Source organism: Kwoniella bestiolae, chromosome 1 (genome assembly GCF_000512585.2).
Source record: "Kwoniella bestiolae CBS 10118 chromosome 1, complete sequence".
NCBI lineage: Eukaryota > Fungi > Basidiomycota > Tremellomycetes > Tremellales > Cryptococcaceae > Kwoniella > Kwoniella bestiolae.
Window position 1 is genome coordinate 6922848 of NC_089241.1, and position 17785 is coordinate 6940632.

The window sequence follows — 17785 nt, forward strand, 5'->3', positions numbered from 1 at the left end:
ATCATATCGATATATGCATTGATTGAGTGATACCTCGGAGAGGTTATTGGCTAATATCACTGTCACTGTACTCAGCACCGTATTTGTTTGTGAAATGTAAGACCTAAATGGGTCGGAGTACTCGAGAATGGAGTTGAGCGTACGGTACTATACAACCATGTCTCCCGGTCACGCGCACATGTATTCTTCTCAACTGAACAGTCGGAATACATCACCCACTATGCTGGTTAAAAGTGCTATTGTGCGACAAGTCTTGTCGTAGATGTTACAAATGCATGCATTCTAAACCACCCAGCACCCACACCTACACCTCAACCTCAGGCTCAAGATCACCAAAAGGTCTCGACCTGAAATAACTCTCATCGAACCAATGTACCCTTACGAACCCATCTTCAGCACCTGAGGCGTAGGCCTTTCCTTGAGGATGTACAGCGAGGGTGTTGATGGGGCCGCTGCGATATCAATATACATATTAGCTATTGACACCTATCTAGTCGAGGTGGCGATGGAAATCGAGGAGAAGGAGGTAGGATGTATGTTGAAAAGTAGACTCACAAGTGTCCCTTCACTCTGCCTACTTCCTCTTCGAACAACTTATGCCAAAATCTCGATTCGAATTTACCAGCTCGCTGAGAGGTGGTAGTTACCGACATGGCATCTTGACCACCACCGAGAATTATCTGGAGACATGAGACGTCTTAGCGATATGACAACCTGCCATACTGTCATAAATCAGAGGGGCACACCACTCACGTATGGTCGTAATGGGGCGATACAAGCACTGTTCAAAGGAGTTTCGGTAGGGAACACTTTCATTTCTTCGAGGGTTTCTGAGTCGAAGATCTAATCGATACAACCACAAATTAGCATCTTATCGTATGCGCAATTACGTTTTTGCGATCGAAATATCTTCCCCATCATTTCACTATTCCACTTCGTCATAGCTCTTCATGAACTGGGAAACCAAAGAACACAGTACCCACCCTAGCAGTCTTATCCTTACTACTCGTAATAAAATAAGTTCCATCCGGACTACCCTGAATATCCGTAATCTCCCCCGAATGAGCATCATCTATGTAATTCACCTCCTCCCCAGACTTCACATCGTATTTCGCCACCTTTCCTGACTCGTGGCCTGTCAATATGTATTCCGATAGAGGTGTCCAGAGGGCGACGGTCGCCTTGGAGCCGGAGAGGGTCATGGTGGTTATGGGGGTGGTGGTTTCTGGGTGGGTGGGTTAGCCAGGGCCAATACACATATATGTCATGCCAAGGATGGATAAGAGGTATTGATGACTCACGCTGCGTTGGTTCATCCCTGTTGATCTTATATATCCTGATAATTGATGGTTGTCCACTTCGCTGTTCGGTGATAGATAAGATGGTGTCGTCCTCCTCGCTGCGAGTATCAGGGAGATCCAATCAGTAAACACATCTAAAACGGGAGACTGAATCTCGTCGACCTTCTTGCTACTGCACACGTTCAAGAAAACGAGATATCCTCAACACTCCTTCCAACGTCCCAGCACGACGATCATCCCAAAGAGCGTACATTTCGAGCTCGATTCCCCTATTCCAACGGCAATCATGACCTGCAATTGAGACTTCACTCACTTCCATGCGACCCTCTTAACAGCCGTCAAGAAATCCCAAGTGAAGAGGCATTTTCCCGTTGAAATCTCCCACAACTTCATTGTGTTGTCCGCAGCCCCAGTGATGAGGAATCGAGTCTGGGCTGTGTGTCGAAGGTAAAGCATAGTCAGTCAAACTGCGATTAAGCGATTGCATTTCCAAATGGAAAGCTGGAATTTGGTTCTATGCGCATCTTTCCGCTCGATGTCTCCTCATTCCGCCTTTTCTTCCTCCTGTGATTCCATCATCTCGTTCCGCGCAGAACTCATATTCATTTCTTCTAACAGCATTGTTCCCATCGCTCTGCCGTCCATCTAAACCCCACCTGAAGCTTTCTCTACGCATCCTCCTATTCACCTCGAGAGATAAAAATCAAAGTAAGACTCACAATCAACAGCGACCGTCCACACCGTACCATTATGTCCCCCATCCCCCTTTATCCCCCCAAACGTACCCAGCCTCTCACCATTCGAAGTGAACCAAGCATTGACTACTGAATCTTTCGAGGCAGAGAACAGAAGGTCTCCCTCGAAGTTGAATACGATTTGGGTGAGGGAACGCTCGTGGCCTGTACAATTCCAAAGATACTATATCAGCCGTATGTTCAACATCAAGGAACGAGTGTGAGGGAGAAAGGGAGAAGGACAGACAGACCTTGTAGGATGATTGGTTTCTATCATTCAAAATATTATCAGTTTTCCATTACGGTTTCCAGGGGCGTCCAGCTGATTACTCACCATCTTGCTTGATTATCTGGCCTTTTGATGTGTAGGTGTATATAGCTAGTTTGATGATGTATTCACCTTTTCAATACTCCCAACCTCGAACAATGGACAATTGAACATCCTGCTCGACTTTTGAAATCTCATACAAGTCAAAGTGGCACATGGTCGGTATTATACGGGGTTATCCCATTTTGGCGCAGATTTTCATTATCACTTTGTATTTGCCACCCAACTGCATTGAAACGTAATTTACATGCATCATCGCAAGACCAAGGGGTATATAGAGTAATATATGGTACAGTATATGAATAACACGACGAGCTCTTGACCTCCACAAGTAGGGGGGAACAAATAACCTAAAACCTCTGCTTCATCCTTGCTCCTACCATCTTCAAGTGGGCGTATACTTTGCCTAATCACATCAAACCCGGTATATCAGCTGTGTTCCTTGTGTCATAGGTCACGATAACCCAGAGCTCACCTGGTGGAGAACCCAAAATCAAAGACACGATCGCATCTCTGGCAATCTTGATGTTCTGCACTGAACCTAGGATATGTATATGTCTAATGACCGTAAAACCATCAGCTATAGTCCAGGTAAAGCTACAGTCCAGGTAATGGGGGGGGGGGGATAGAGATTGATGACTCACGTGTCTGCCAAGACTATACGAGTCCTACTGGCATTCTCGATTGAGAATTTCACTTTACCACCTTCACCTGCTATACGACCTGCGATCATACCATACTACATTAGCTTGACATTGGGAGATGAGGAAGAGTAAGCTGGACCCACCGATAGCTCTTGATAAGTGATCACCATGCAAGGTCTTTACATCTTTGATCTCGAATGAATCGAGGTACAAGTCGTCTAATCGGAGTAATGCCAGAGCGTCCTATTCACGCGAACATACATGAGTCCATGTCTCCACACAAATCCACAAGAAGTGGAGAGAGAGAACTTACATTAACGTCAAATCCTAATGAGAAGGCTTTAACGAAATCCGCTCCTTTCTGAATAGCACCCGAGTCTACCGTGTGACCTGAAGTCTATACGCAAGAATCCATCAGCACACCTCTCATAATATCCAAACCCCTTCTCCTTCCTCGAGACAGAAAGATTGAATAAGGAGAATTCATGACCCACCTTGATCTCCACAGCCCTCCTCTGAGTATTCATCCTAACCTGCAACCCCAGCATATCCACCATAGGAGTATACAAGTTTACCCACTCCTTCTTGAGAGGAGTCATCCGATGGGGAGGGATGGGTATCCTCCGGAACTCTCCCTTGAGTACACCGTTGCTCTGGGATTGAGGCAAGGGAGCGAATCCTGAGCCACTCGCAGCACCACTGGCACTTGTACTAGCTTCAGCTGTGGCGGGAGTAGAGTTGGAGATTACTACATCGTCATCGTCTATATCCATGGATTGCTCGACCACCTTGGCTGGGGTGGGTTTCTTGGATTTCTGGGAGACGAGAGAGAGGGTCGGTTGAGCTTCGAGTTGAGCTTGGAGGGCTTTTTGTCTGTGAGATTTATGGGCCATGTTGAATGTGGTCTCTGCTGTGTTCAATGATTAGAAGGTGAAGAGGTATTGATGGTCTCTTTGCTTATAGTGTTATGACAGTTTGTATGACGGTTGAAGGATCTGTTTTGGCAAATCTCAAAAAAATCAAAAGCTCACACAGGTGGTCAACTTTTAACCGTAAACCCTGAACGTGGGTGAACGTACTAGTACTACACGTGGCATTAATCAGCTGTACAAGCATTAATTGTGATAAGGTCGAACCTGTATAAAACAGTTAACTGTACACCCGTGGGAATGTATTTGCTACGTGCCTGAAAACACCTCGTAAAATCAAATCAGTCAACCTTGGGATTCAACTTCCTTGCCACCATACTACCTATCTACTATCTTCATTTCTACTTTGAATTTCAATCCATAACATCAGCTCAAGTCTCCACTCCTCCTTCACTTCTTCTTCTCTTACACACAGCTGGAGAAAGGCTTTCCAACCATGCCGCCCACTACAACCTCCTCCATAGCCCCACACAGAAAAGCAGCCGCCTCGCCGTTCCACAAACCCGCACAATCCCGTAAACCATCCAACCGAACCAAAGACCTCGCTTCGAAGGAGAACCAGAAGGGAAGAGATATACCAATCAAGACGGAGGATGGAAGTCACCTCGTCCTTCAGGCTCAAGCTCCCCCTCCGCCCGTATCAGAGAAAAAACGAAAAAAGAGAAAGAGGAAGTCTCTTGAGCCTAGCATCGCCGCCGTGGTGGAAGCTAAACCATCTGTGGAGAGTCGGATCAACGCTATGATAGAGGAGGAACGAAAGCCGTCAGACTCAAAGGTTCTGAAGATGCTTAATGATCTTAGGGCTCCTCCTAAAGGATCACCTAGATCTTCTCCCGAGCCGGAGGTTCAGGTGGAGGATGAGAATGAATCTCTTCCAGTCGGTAATGGAGATGAGGATGTAGAAATGGATCCGCTGGGAAGTATCACATCAAAGTCATTGCAATCATCAGACAATATCGCTACCACTTCCTCACAGCGGGGCCGTAACCCTAGTCCCACCAAATCACCTATCATACTCAAAAAAGAAAAGGAGCGACTCCGCAAGAAGAAGGATAAAGAGGCCAGACAAGCGTTCGTAGCTGAACAGAAAGCTCGAGTGGAGGAAGAGGCCCTTGAAGCGAGGGAGAAAAAGGAGAGAGAAGAGTTGAAGAAAGCTGCGGAAGACGAGTTGGAGAAGGTTAAGTCACAGATTGATGAAATCCGTAAAGAAGCTGAGAAATTAAGGGGTCAGAATGAAGAGATGCATAATAGGAATCATGAGCTGAAAGAAGAGGAGAGCAGAATGAAAGCGAAGACCGAAGAAGAGAAGAAGAGACGGTCGGATCAGGAACTGCAGAAGGTGAGGGAGGAGAAGAGGAGGCAGAAGGAATTGCAAGATCAGGTTGAGGAGGCGCAGAATCGGTTGAATGAGATGAAGGAGAAATACGAGAGTGAGAAGATTGATAGGGAGAAGAAGGAACAGTTGATTGAGGTGATGAAGAAGCAGACTGAGGAGAGTAAGAAGAAGAATGGTGAAAGCGCAGTTGTGAGTCATCCCATCTTGTGACTTGTGAATGATACGCATGTTTACCTTTATATCCTGATAGGCAATCAAGAATCACGAGAACATCAAGAGTGCTATTGCTCACGCTTTGGAATGTCCGATCTGTTTACATACTGTTGACGATCCCTATGTGTGAGTTCAGTTCATCTCTACCGTCACGTCATGGGATGTTGGCTTATATCGTCACTGTAGCCTTTCATGCGGCCATATCGCCTGTAGACAATGGTGAGTCATCCAACTCTCTGCCATCCACCTCATAAAGCTTGAAAATTAAACCCTTCCTTACCTAGCCTGGTCGACTACTTCCGATCCCCCACCGCGCTGAAACACGGATACCCCGACGCTATCACCCCCGAAACCGACCTCTCATTCCGAACGAAAGTATGCCACGTCTGTCGATCTCACGTCCTTCGCAAACCCGCACGACTATTCTTCCTTCGAGCGGTCCTAGAACCACTGGGATTATTTCAATATGATAATCTTCCTCCTCCCGGCTCGGAAGAGGTTGATCCGTGGGAAAATATCTTCCCGGCGGATCCATACACTTATAAATTGTATGATCCCACGGACGATACCACGAGATGTCCGGAATGTATGGGCGAGATAGTAGATTCCGTTTGTCAGGGGTGTAATTTGGATTTCAGTGAGGGTAGTGATGTGGGGGAAGATGAGGATCTGATAGATGGCGAGGAGGAGTCGGTTAGAGGGAGTGTACTGGGTGATGAGGATGTCATTAGGTTTGTAGATGATATGGCTGAAGATGATGGCGATGAGGATGGATCCTCCTCGACAAGCTCAAGTGATGAAGATGGTGGAGAAGGTACTGGTACTGCTCGTTCTAGGAGATTTAGGAATGCTCCGCCACCTCCCCCTCCTATCGGTAATCTGTTGAACATCTTAGAAGGGTTAGACGACGAAGCTGAAGATGATGATGGGTCGTGGGGATCGAGCGAGGAGGATGAGAGGGAACCGAACTCTGAGGATGAGTATGGGGGATCGTTCATTGATGATGGTGGTGAGGAGGATGATGAAGAGGGAGAGGAAGATGTATCTATGATTGATGTTGAGGCTGCTGAAGGAATTTCTGGGGACGAGAGTGAGGATGAAGTACCTGTACGAAGGTGAGTATTACACGGTATATCGAGAGTAGTATGCTAATCTCGTGTGCATCCAGATCAAGAGTCAGATCAAGAAGGACGCGAACCGATCCCGACGAAGATAGTGACAGTGAGGATCAACCTGTCTTCACTGGTAGCAGACCACGAAGAGGGAGATCCCAGGCTGTTGTTATCTCTGATGATGAGAGTGATTAGAAGAATTACCTTACGATTTAATCATGTTGTTTTTGCATTCTTATGAGATACCTTTACCCCGCATTCATCAAATATACGTATACGCTATCTTGTGTGTTAATCTACTACAGTTATATGTTGTCATGTTGTTACTTAGCTTTTATCCATACCATATATGTTATATAGATTACACCACATGAATTATCATTGTCATGCGAAATCACAACGAGCTGAACTGAACTGTACAATGAGTCCAGGTATATACACCCTGTCTTGCACGCTTAACGCATCTCATGCACGATATGCACGATGACAGTCTCATGGTGACACTACAGTTTACAACCAGTACGAGCATGAGTACAACACCCATCGGCATGCTTACCTTTTGGTGACATAAGCAAAAGTGGAGGTGAGCTGATTCCCGAGAAATACGGAGTGAATATTTATCGGCTAATCATCGTTTGGTTCAGTCCGGTTCCGGCGATGTGTACGATTGTGACTGTGACGTCTTCTCTATGGAATATTTACAAAGTTTGGCCTGGTGAGTATCTCTTGGTGGAGATGGTCAAAAGCCGAGGGTGGTTGTTATTAAGCAAATACTAGTACTGTACATCTTGACTTGACATATAAATACCTGTAATAGCTCGTCACGATCATTCAATTTCTTTCTTTCCACCATATCAATAGCAATCAAAACGAGAAACCCAACACGATGTCTCAACAAAATAAACAAGTCGTACTTAATGAACGACCCGCCAGAGGTCCTATCACCGATACCACCTTCCGAACTCAGCAAGGTGAGATCAGGCAGCCTGGGGAGGGAGAGGTGTTGGTGAAAGTTGAATATGTTTCTATTGTGAGTATCATCGTCTGTAGATATACATTGGGATCGAGATGTGCACGGGGGAATCATCGATACCTCCTCGTGCCCTTTATCCCTATCGCTCTCCCTCGTGTTTACACGATAAGCTGACATTTTCAACACCTAACAGGACCCAACAATGAGAGGCTGGGTCGACGATGTGAGATCATATCTCCCACCAGTTCAGATCGGAGCTGTGATGCGTGCTGGTGCTCTTGGGAGAGTGGTCAAGTCGAACTACGAGAACCTCAAGGAAGGGGATCTCGTACAGCACATCTTTGGTTGGCAAGAGTATTGGACTGGGCCTGGTAAAGACATTCAAAAGAGGGTGTGAGTGGGCGCGGGCAATCGAGCTATTATACTCCTCATTGTTCATTCGTTCGCCTCACAATGACAGTTCGCTGATTTTCATTTGACCTTTCCAATGTAGTACCCCCGAAGGTGGAAGGGATATCGATCACATGGGATTGTACGGTCTGACAGGGATGACTGCTTATGTCGTGAGTTGCGCTCTCCACCGTACGGGACAAACCATTCTATCCCTAGTTAAAATATGTGTAAAATACATCGCTGATCAGGAATTATAGGGTCTCTTCGAAATTGGTCAACTCAAGGACGGTGATCACGTAGTCATCTCAGGCGCAGCGGGTGCCGTCGGACAGGTGAGCACACCCACTCCGACCACATGATACCAAGCCCTTCCTCCTGATGCTGACGGCAGATGCCAAAATGAACACAATAGATCGCCACGCAAATCGCCGTCGCCCACCCCAAATGCACCGTCACCGCCATCGCGGGCTCTCAAGAGAAACTCGACTACCTCAAGAAGTTGGGTGCTCACAATGTATTGAACTACAAGGATTCAGACTTCAAGAAGAAGTTCAAGGCGGTCGGTCATATCGATGTGTACTTTGACAATGGTGAGTACGACCATTCATATCAAACTGTCATATCACACACGATTTACGTGTGTATGATTATCGCTGGATGTATTGCTGATATGGGCTGGAATATGTCTTAGTCGGTGGTGAGATCCTTGATCTCGCTCTGGCTCAACTCAACCCCTACGCACGAATCATCGCGTGCGGTGCCATCTCAGCGTACAAGTGAGCATCCCAACCGTATACCACATGGCTGGGTGATGAATACTGATGATCTGGGTAACTTTACCTAGCGCCGAAAAGCCCGCACCAATCTACAACTACTTTAGCCTCATCTCCATGAAATCCACAATGCGAGGATTCATCGTCATGGACCATGCCAACAAATTCGCAGAGGGTTCTAAATACCTTGCTGGACTGGTTAAGGAGGGAAAGATGAAGGCGGATTATCACGTCACCTATGGACTGGACTCTTGTGTGGGTACGTTGAGAGATATGTTCGAGGGGAAGAACTTTGGTAAGACACTTGTTAGTCTTAAAGATCAGAAGGAGGAGGAGAAAAGTAAATTGTAGATTAGATCTTACACCAACTTGAGGAACGACATGCATGTGTATTGACACACAGTTTCCATCTGGTTCGTATATGCCTATACTTGGGCAAGTCACCGTGTACAATGTCAACCCCGTATGGACGAGTCATAATTTGGTAGCATAACCCCCACCGTTTTCACTGCCCTCGATGTCGGAATCAATATCGGTATTTGGGTTGGTATCTGCAGCGTGTGCGTCGCAACTTGAAGACGACCAAGACATCAAGCTAGAAGGAGGCATCGCAGAATCCAATTCTTCGTCCTTGAAGATATCCGATCTATTCGGAGTATCAACGTCAGCATCGAGGCGTGTTGGTATGATACCGTCCTCGTTAGCAAATCCCAGCATGATTTCCAATACGTCTTCCACCTGTTCGCAAGGTAATTGAGAGAGCTGAGAGTCAAGAAGGCTTTTTAGCTCCTGTTCAGAATACGAGTGTTTCAAGTATTCCGGATGATGAGTGGTCTTGAAGATTGATGGCAAGATCCGCCAGGGTATTGATCTGTGGTTCTTGCTGCTCTTGGTGGATTTCGGTAAACGCTTGGAACGTATCTGATTTGTTCGTATCCGTTTATCGTACAAACCCATCAGGGAATGACACCATGTTGTGGTTGATGGTTCGAGCTTGCTACGCTCGGAGCGCCATTCTCCGACTGTCCCTCCTTTGGTTATCTACTCGAATCTGCCTTAGCTCACAACTTCCCATAGGCTCATCGCGGGATACTCAGACTTAAGCATCTGGCACATAACGCGACTTCGTCCCCCCCATAAAGCTCACAGATCACCTGGCACCGCCCTTCCTCGTCTACCCCACGTCCGTACTTCTTGTGGCTAGTTGTCTCCTGCGATTGATTAAGAGCTGTTCTCGGGTTGAGTACCCTTCGTCCCTCGCATCGTGCGGTACGAGTTATGATATTCTTGATCTTGCTCCGAGCTGTTGTTCCGTCCGTTTCTTCCTCAATGCTAACGGCCGCTACATACTCCGTCCACGACGGAGCATCATCGTCCTCCTGACTGGGATTCTGCCTCTGTATCGTGTTCCTTCCAGAATTCCGGATACGAGACATACCACTCCACCTCTTTGACCTGTCCTCATCATGTAATTGTCTATGACTCCCTTTCCTCTTTCCCAACAGCTGGACCCCTTCGGGTTTTCTGCCCGATACTAGGTCGAATTTGAGATGTTGCCACGCTTTCGGGTGCAGCCCTTCCAACAGACATCTTCGTTTATAGGAGTCATGATCTTCAACACCATGCCTTATGACGTTGGTAGTTCGCTTTGCAAGTTGGATAGTAATCGACCGACCTGGTCAGCTCATTCGTAACATTTTCATTTTTGAAGTATTGAGCTGCAGCTTTACGGTGACTATACAATTTGGACTAACGACCCAGACATCAGCGAGGGACTTCCGAACAGTTCAGACGATTGGACAGCACCCACGCATGCGCGACAGATTAGCGGGAACATCCTCACCGTCAGACCATTTCATTGTATGCCCCGAGACTTCAGTATCATCCTCGTTGATCTGTGCCTTCTCGGAAGTTTTATCGTCAGTAATTGAACCATAACCGTACGGACAAGGGCACGGAACCAATGTGAATCCCTGGTTTTTCTTGTTCCCCATGTTCCTCAACTCAGATACAGTATCAAGTGGGGTTTACGAGCTGCAGAGAGGGGTTCGAGAAAGTCACCAATACAGAATATCGTAAATGACAGTCTCAGGATTCAAGAGTCTCGGCAGCTCTCCAATTCGTTCTGGACGCGGTCCCAGGAGTGGCAAACATTTTTGACATTGCAGATCCTTTGATCGAATCCCCACTATAAAACAACTGATTCCATGACTCGGATGCTAGTCGGTGCGGGTGATACAAACTTCGACATCCATGACTCCCAGATGGCTCCTCACTCTGTCAGCTCCGAGTGGAAATGAATCCATGCTTTACCTATCTTTGATATTGACTTTTCTACTCCCACCTCAAAGATGCCACTGAACTGGATTCCGCCACTTTGCTTTTCGTCTCTGTTCGGTTGCCTCTTTTCCTCATACCCGACCCATTCGACATAATATCTCCAATCTCTTCTCTCCTCAACATCTATCAGATATCCTTGATCCTTTTATCAGCATCGTCACATTACCTAACTCAACATGGATGCCTCTTCATCCTCGTCCAGCCGTCAAGAGCTGATACGCAATGCCGTATTGTTCCTCAACGATCCAAAGGTACAGTCCCTCTCTTCCCATACCACTCCGTTCACTCGTACTGATGCTCTGAATCCAACTCGGCAGGTCCAATCCTCCTCTCTCACCTCCCGTATCCAATTCCTAGAATCCAAAGGACTGAATGAATCTGAGATCCAACAAGCTTTATCCCAAGCTTCTCAGAGTACTTCCGGCGGGATAGAACCTGAGCGACCAAGGGATCCTTCGCCTAGATATGGTTATGGGTATGGGTATGGACAGGGTGTGATGCAGGCTCCTGAGCCGCCCAGGAGGGATTGGAGGGATCTGTTTGTACGTAAAACCCACCTGGACACTCAAGTATTACATGGGATTGTAGCTGATATGGTGATGCCAATAGATAATGGCTGTTGTTTCTGGTGGTGTAGTCTATGGATTATCCGTGTTGGCCAAGGTGAGTTATCTATATCAATCTTACATACCGATCTATCACCACATCGACCGACAATATTACTGCTTGTCAATCTTCTCAAGATCCCCTCGATAAGCGAGAGAACCAATTAACCTTTTCTCCTATAATCGCAGAAATACCTCCTCCCTCACCTCCAACCCCCCTCAACCACAACCTTCCAAGACACCTCCCAATCCCTTACAGACTCATACGACGAAGCTTCCCGACTCCTCAACGAGCTCACAGAGCAGACAAGCAAACTTCAATCGTCCATTGAAGAGGACAAGGAAAGGGTCAATAACGTGATCGAGCAGGTCGAGCTGGCATTGAGCAGCGTGAGGAGTAATGAGGAGAAGTGGACAGAGGAATTGAGGGATATACGGAGCGAGGTGGAGAATGTCAGGGACCTTGTACCGAAGGTGAGTTGTTGGTTCGGTCAAGACGTGTTGGGTCGGCAGGGCCACGATGGTCCAATGGTAAAAGTATGTACGGATGCAGCTATGTTGGAGTTGGTGAGGCCACGGAGAATAGTCTGTAGTCTTAGCTCATGGCAGGGAGAGTCCTTGAAGAGAACCATTGCTAAAACTACTCGTTCCACCTCATAGTTGATAGAGAAACACTCTTCCTCCCAATCCTCAGTACTTACAGACCTCCAAAACGAACTTCGTTCCCTGAAAACTCTCCTCATCTCCCGCCAAAATCAAGCTCAACCCCAACCTCAGTCGCAAACTCCCGGCTCCTCTTCATCCTCTGCGGTCAGCTCAACCACAGCAGCTGCCAATGCGCTTTTAACACCCAGAGGAAAAGGCATACCAGCTTGGCAGTTGCCTGCTGGGGCTTCTCCGTCGGGTAGTGGGAGTGGGAGCTCAACACCGCCAAATGGGGATAAAGAGCAGGTAGAGGGACAGGGCAAGGGGAAGGGGAAGGAGGATGGGGTATAGTATACCAAATTAACGAGGTGGGATGAGCGGGACCAGGTACGATTGGGGTCGTTCAGTGAGGTGTAGGAGAGGGATTTGATCGTTAGTGCGATATTTCCTTTTGATTAGAACGTTTGTAGTTACATAGGTTATGATATGGTATAATCCCAATATAGTACATACAGTCCACAAATCAGGAGCCTTGTCTCCCGTCACGTCACGGGAACTGTATTTGCTCTTGAATGCAGCATAGGGCTGCGTTGGATCATACAATGGATCAGGTCAGGTCGGAGAATCACATCCTGTGCTCCCACTACGTATCATACACGAAGTGTCTTGCAAACCAAATCCAACCACCCTACTCCTCCCCCTCCGCTTCATTGAAACTCAACATCCCCTTCTTCGCTTTCTTCTTCTTCTTCTTTGTCGCATCTTTCCCATCATCATCTTCTTTCGTCGTGTTACCTCTCTGCTGCTCATCGTTGCCTACCAATTTCCTTTTGTTCGTATTGGATTTCGGTACTATACTACCAGTCTTGGACTTGTCCCGGGTTGATGAGGTGGTATCATTGGAGGTGTGTTTCTGTTTGTGGTTATCCGATGTCGAGGGTGGTGGGGAAGTTTCGCCTTTGGCTATAATTCCAATAGCCAGTCAGTCGCAGTACTACTCGAAAGTCCTGATTCCATTGATCGAATTACGGGTCTAATGACCATCCGTCTGTTCTCACTTTTCCTCCCTTCCTATATTTCCATTCGCCTCCTCTCCATACCCAGAACAAAAGAAAGAAAGAAAGAAACCCAGACTCACCCTCCCTCCTCAGCCTCTTGACTTCACCCTCACTCAAATGCCTCCCCTCCTTTAGAACAACCACCTGAGGCCCATCGTCCCCCCCTCCTCCGAACGTCTCTCCCCACTCGTCATCATCCTCCTCTTGTTGGGCCGCTTCGTCGTCGCTCCCATTAGCCCACTGGCCATCTTTCGGTCGGGATGGTAATGCCTCTCTGCCATTGGCGTTTACTTGGCGCTGAGGGGATGGGGGTGAGGGGGGTTTACCAAAGTTCTGGAGGAATTTGGGAGTGTTGGATGTGTAGGATAGACCTTGGAATGATTGTTTTGTGGGTTGACGGCGGGACATCTTGGGTTGACTCGTGCCTTTAGGTGAGGATGTGGAGATGGGTATGAGTTGGGTCGGTGCAGTCAGGTCGGAAGTGGAGTTAGTGGGATCAGATATGATGTAGGTACAGGTGCAGTATACAGATACAGATACCAAGGTGTGTAAGGTGGTTGATTGGTTGACCTCCACTTTTATCCATCTCATCACTTCATTCCAGATCCAAGTCGCCCATATATCGACATGAAACATAAAGCTACATTCTGCATGATCATGATCAAAGTATATATACACATGAATACCCAAACTACATATTATTCAAGTCATACCGACCCAGTCCCATTAATGTGATTATCGTCATTTCCGAAAATCATACCCCCTTCCAAGCAACTAACAACTCCCTCAAATCCTCCGAGATCACCCTCCTCTCTTTCTTCTTCTTCTTCTCCTCATCCTCTCCTCCCCCGTCATCTTGATCAATCTCTTTACCCTTCCCTTTAGACGTCGAAGACGTAACGTCAGAATTGACTCTACGATGCCTCAGTCCATCTTTATTATCACTTTCCACACTTAGACTCGTACTTCCATTGGCAGTTTCTTTATCCAGATCTTCTACTAGAGTTTTGAACGATAAGAACAGAACTTCCGCTTGGGCTAGGGTTGTATCTAGGTCGATCTGCGATGGGATTAGTATCAGCCTTACACTTGATCATTCCTACCGAATGGATTTCATGCAGAGAGACACCGTGGGACGGACCGGGTAAGCGAAAGAAACGTCATAAAACTTACCGTCCCACTCAGGTCATTCGCATATTTCAGAACCTCATCAAACTCCGTCAAATATCTTATCAACACGTCCCTATGAGATTGAAGGACCGCCAGAGCGACGAACAGGACAAATTGATTGGAATAGTAGTTTGTCCACAATACCTGTCACCGACCGAAAGTAATGAGGTAAGTTTAGCACACCATGGTCACCCAAACAAAGAGAGTCCGTCTGTAGGGATTGGATAAGGGAAAGAGTACCCACCTCCCATAATTTGATGACCTGCTCAAACTTGAATTCCCTCTTGAACGAAATCAAGATCCATCTGAAGCAGAAAAACAGATTCAACGAATCGGTTCGTTCTATCACCCGAAAATGAACAAGATTGATGAGCTGCTGCATTCCAAGATATGGCTCAGTACATTGCAGCTCACTCACCCAGATGAGCATACAATTCTGGGTCCATCACGCTTATTAATTGTTGTAAAGTCGACAACTTCCTTTTCATCCCACTTTGATCACGTAAAAAGTTACTCTCCTGTTTTCCAATCCAGATCATATCAAATCAGCTGGAATTCTGGTCCATATGTACAATTAAGCTGAAAAAATACGCACCATCATCTTCATCACTCCCACTAATCCCCAAAACGCATCCGCTTCGTTCGCATCGAAGACCACGTAGATAGGTGAAAGTAGATCCGACATTCCTATATGACCTCATTCGTCAGCTACTTTCAGCCTGGCTCATGCACAAATTAGCTCACCTTGTACATATCCCAATTCAGGTGAGTAGGTATGATACGTCATCAAGATAGTCCGCAATGCAGCGATGTGTGCTGAACACCAAAGACTTTCATCAGCTTCCCTACAGTCTCAGATGAAAGGTTTGTAGCTGGACATACGATTCAAAGCTGCCGCGCCACCTTCCTCCTCCTCACCCTGCCCATCATCACCCAAACTACCCCTTCTCAAACTTGTCGCCGCTCCTCCACCTTCCTTCTCGTGATCTCCCTTATGAGCAGCTTCGGCAGGAACAGCATAGATAGCTTGGTTTCGGTCTGTTCGTCTGCAATCGACCTATACATCACATACAGTATCAGCATCCATCATTTCCCCTTACTTGATGGGCCCACCATAGTATGGAGGACTACGACCATGGTTGATATATTCGCGAAGCAAGGTTAATCACACTCACATCGATTCTATGCCACTCCTCCCTCCAATCATCTCGCCCTCCACTGACCTCAGCCTCCTTCTTCCACTTCCCCTTCAACCCCTTATATACCTGTCTCCTCGCCTGTCTAGCCTGTTCCCTCTGATCCCTCCTCTTCTCCTTTCCTACATCACCTCCACCCACCCCACCAATACTCCAAGGAACGATCCCCAGCAAGACCTCCCATCCCTCCCTCCTAGCCGCTTTCTCCAGGGGTTCAGACGAATCGCTGAACCCCCTCTTGAAAATCTCTCTTCTGATCCACAGCTCGTCCCTCCCCTGCGCAGCGAACGATTCCCACTCTCTAGCGGTGATTGGATGTTGCGGGGTCCTAGTGGGATTAGGGATCGGTCGTTTCGAGTAGGACTTGGGTAACATCGAGAATACCCCCAGGGAACTTTCCAGATCCTCTACCTCGGTCGAAGTGGAATTACGTCGGTTGATACGTGCTTTACTTGCTATCTCGTCCCTTCGTGCCTTCTCGCCTTCCTCTGCTACTACCCTGGCCCACCTTGCTAGGTACAGTCTGGCAGACTCGAACTCATTGGCCACGTCTGTAGAAGATTTGGAAGTTTTGGGTGGTAATCTACCTGTCCGTTCCCATTCTCCTGGGACATTGACTAAAGATCTTACGGCGGGAGGTAAGTGGGGGACAACAGGTTGAGCCAGGGGATGAGAAAGGACTTGAGAAGCTGCTTTTCTAGATAGGTTGGTGAGGTTCGATAAGGAGGTCATGAGTGTCTGTTTGGGTGTGGTAGTGTTCAATACTGCTGTGTTGGGATATGTCTGTTTAGGTGGGTATGGCGCAGGAGCAGAAGCAGGCTTTACAGGTTGAGGTTGACGTTGAGGAGGTACAGCTTCTGGTTCTTCTTCTAATCCCGCTTCGTGTACTTCCCTATCGCTCTTACTTGGATTGACAAGCCATAATTCTGCACCCATATTCTTGCGGGATTGAAGCAAACGAGATCGGACTAGGGTCGCTCGGGATTCGAGGAGAGAAAGGAAAGGTGGGAAACCCCATTGTGCGCGAGGTAAGGGTTGAGAAGTGTTGGAAGCGGGTGGGGAAGCGAGAAGAGGAGATTCGTCGTCGTGGAAATAGAGTGTGGGCAGGGAGATACCGCCCATTAGACTATGAACGGAAGTATTAGTATATATCTATTCGGAGTAACGTTGTAACCCACTTGAATGTTGCTGAGCCGTACCAGTGTGACAAGCTCGGCTGGGAAAGTGAATGTCAGCTATGGCATCGAATGGGAAGGCATAATTTGGCTCACGGGATACACCAAAACACTATATATACTGGTTATAGGAATTGAGAATGCGTATTTTTCGCCTTTTGGCGGTGGTAATGAGACGAACACGAAGCCTGAGAGCAGTCCATTCTTTCATAAGCTACTTCTTTTCGACCTCATATTGGGGCTGGAAAAAGCGCAGCTCACCATCTTCTTCCCTTTCACCCTCGCTCTGGGAAGCATTCATACTCCTCCCTTCCACCCTCTTATAACCCTCTCTGTCCTCCTCGTCCATCCTCTCCAACAACTCATTGGGTACCCAAGTTATCAACGTCTCCTTCTTCCCTCCTTCTCCTACAACAGACTCGTGATTAGAGTCCAAATTGGGTGCAAGAGAATGAGGAACAGTATTTTCAACTTCTACTAATCCCAGATAACCCGATATATTATCCTTGTTGAAGGAGGTGGGGTGGATCGATACATGGGATTTACAATATAATAATCTTGCTTTACCGGTCTTCCCACCTGTGTTGGAAGATGAGTGAGAGACATTCTCGAATGATGTGTGAGTTGTTGAAGGTGAGTTGGGCTGTAGGGAGACTGATGAGATGTTTATGATTGAGGAAGTATCTGAGTTTGCGTTGGGCTATAGATATATGTGGATGACATGGTCTGTTAGTACTACGTAGGTGGCGAAGCTGAAGGGTGTAACATACCTCGTTTGGATCTGACATGTTGATTGCTTTGTCGAACTGTTCTAGGAATCTCATCGGATCAGGTATAGGGTGGTTATGGTTTGCATGAGA

General features: G+C 47.1%; 7 protein-coding genes across 7 annotated transcripts; 3 read left to right on the plus strand and 4 right to left on the minus strand.

Annotated features, from left to right (window-relative positions):
• Positions 1-304: 304 nt before the first annotated feature.
• Positions 305-2372, minus strand: I302_102606 (eukaryotic translation initiation factor 3 subunit I; the record flags this gene model as incomplete). The annotated part of the gene is made up of 9 exons (XM_019187972.1): positions 305-452; positions 556-680; positions 754-843; positions 984-1225; positions 1302-1399; positions 1615-1735; positions 2021-2200; positions 2287-2305; positions 2370-2372. 9 exons carry the CDS (start codon positions 2370-2372, stop codon positions 305-307), a joined length of 1026 nt encoding a protein of 341 aa, XP_019050850.1.
• Positions 2373-2713: 341 nt separating this feature from the next.
• I302_102607 (pre-rRNA-processing protein PNO1) lies at positions 2714-3900 on the minus strand (the record flags this gene model as incomplete). Its single annotated transcript, XM_019187973.1, has 6 exons — positions 2714-2769; positions 2839-2921; positions 3008-3086; positions 3151-3250; positions 3321-3404; positions 3502-3900. 6 exons carry the CDS (start codon positions 3898-3900, stop codon positions 2714-2716), a joined length of 801 nt encoding a protein of 266 aa, XP_019050851.1.
• A 472-nt stretch (positions 3901-4372) lies between these two features.
• I302_102608 (uncharacterized protein) lies at positions 4373-6792 on the plus strand (the record flags this gene model as incomplete). The annotated part of the gene is made up of 5 exons (XM_019187974.1): positions 4373-5461; positions 5523-5611; positions 5672-5704; positions 5770-6600; positions 6654-6792. The coding sequence occupies 5 exons, from the start codon at positions 4373-4375 to the stop codon at positions 6790-6792; spliced, it is 2181 nt and encodes a 726-aa protein (XP_019050852.1).
• Positions 6793-7483: 691 nt separating this feature from the next.
• On the plus strand, positions 7484-9087 carry I302_102609 (uncharacterized protein; the record flags this gene model as incomplete). Its single annotated transcript, XM_019187975.1, has 7 exons — positions 7484-7627; positions 7764-7963; positions 8064-8133; positions 8221-8295; positions 8376-8553; positions 8655-8739; positions 8808-9087. The coding sequence occupies 7 exons, from the start codon at positions 7484-7486 to the stop codon at positions 9085-9087; spliced, it is 1032 nt and encodes a 343-aa protein (XP_019050853.1).
• A 2165-nt stretch (positions 9088-11252) lies between these two features.
• On the plus strand, positions 11253-12677 carry I302_102610 (uncharacterized protein; the record flags this gene model as incomplete). The annotated part of the gene is made up of 5 exons (XM_019187977.1): positions 11253-11327; positions 11394-11618; positions 11686-11739; positions 11871-12155; positions 12342-12677. The coding sequence occupies 5 exons, from the start codon at positions 11253-11255 to the stop codon at positions 12675-12677; spliced, it is 975 nt and encodes a 324-aa protein (XP_019050855.1).
• A 337-nt stretch (positions 12678-13014) lies between these two features.
• I302_102611 (uncharacterized protein) lies at positions 13015-13792 on the minus strand (the record flags this gene model as incomplete). The annotated part of the gene is made up of 2 exons (XM_019187978.1): positions 13015-13289; positions 13465-13792. The coding sequence occupies 2 exons, from the start codon at positions 13790-13792 to the stop codon at positions 13015-13017; spliced, it is 603 nt and encodes a 200-aa protein (XP_019050856.1).
• Positions 13793-14138: 346 nt separating this feature from the next.
• Positions 14139-17713, minus strand: I302_102612 (uncharacterized protein; the record flags this gene model as incomplete). The annotated part of the gene is made up of 12 exons (XM_019187979.1): positions 14139-14444; positions 14558-14698; positions 14799-14896; positions 14973-15072; positions 15150-15241; positions 15299-15370; positions 15437-15611; positions 15730-16876; positions 16929-16966; positions 17022-17113; positions 17187-17625; positions 17696-17713. The coding sequence occupies 12 exons, from the start codon at positions 17711-17713 to the stop codon at positions 14139-14141; spliced, it is 2718 nt and encodes a 905-aa protein (XP_019050857.1).
• Positions 17714-17785: the final 72 nt, after the last annotated feature.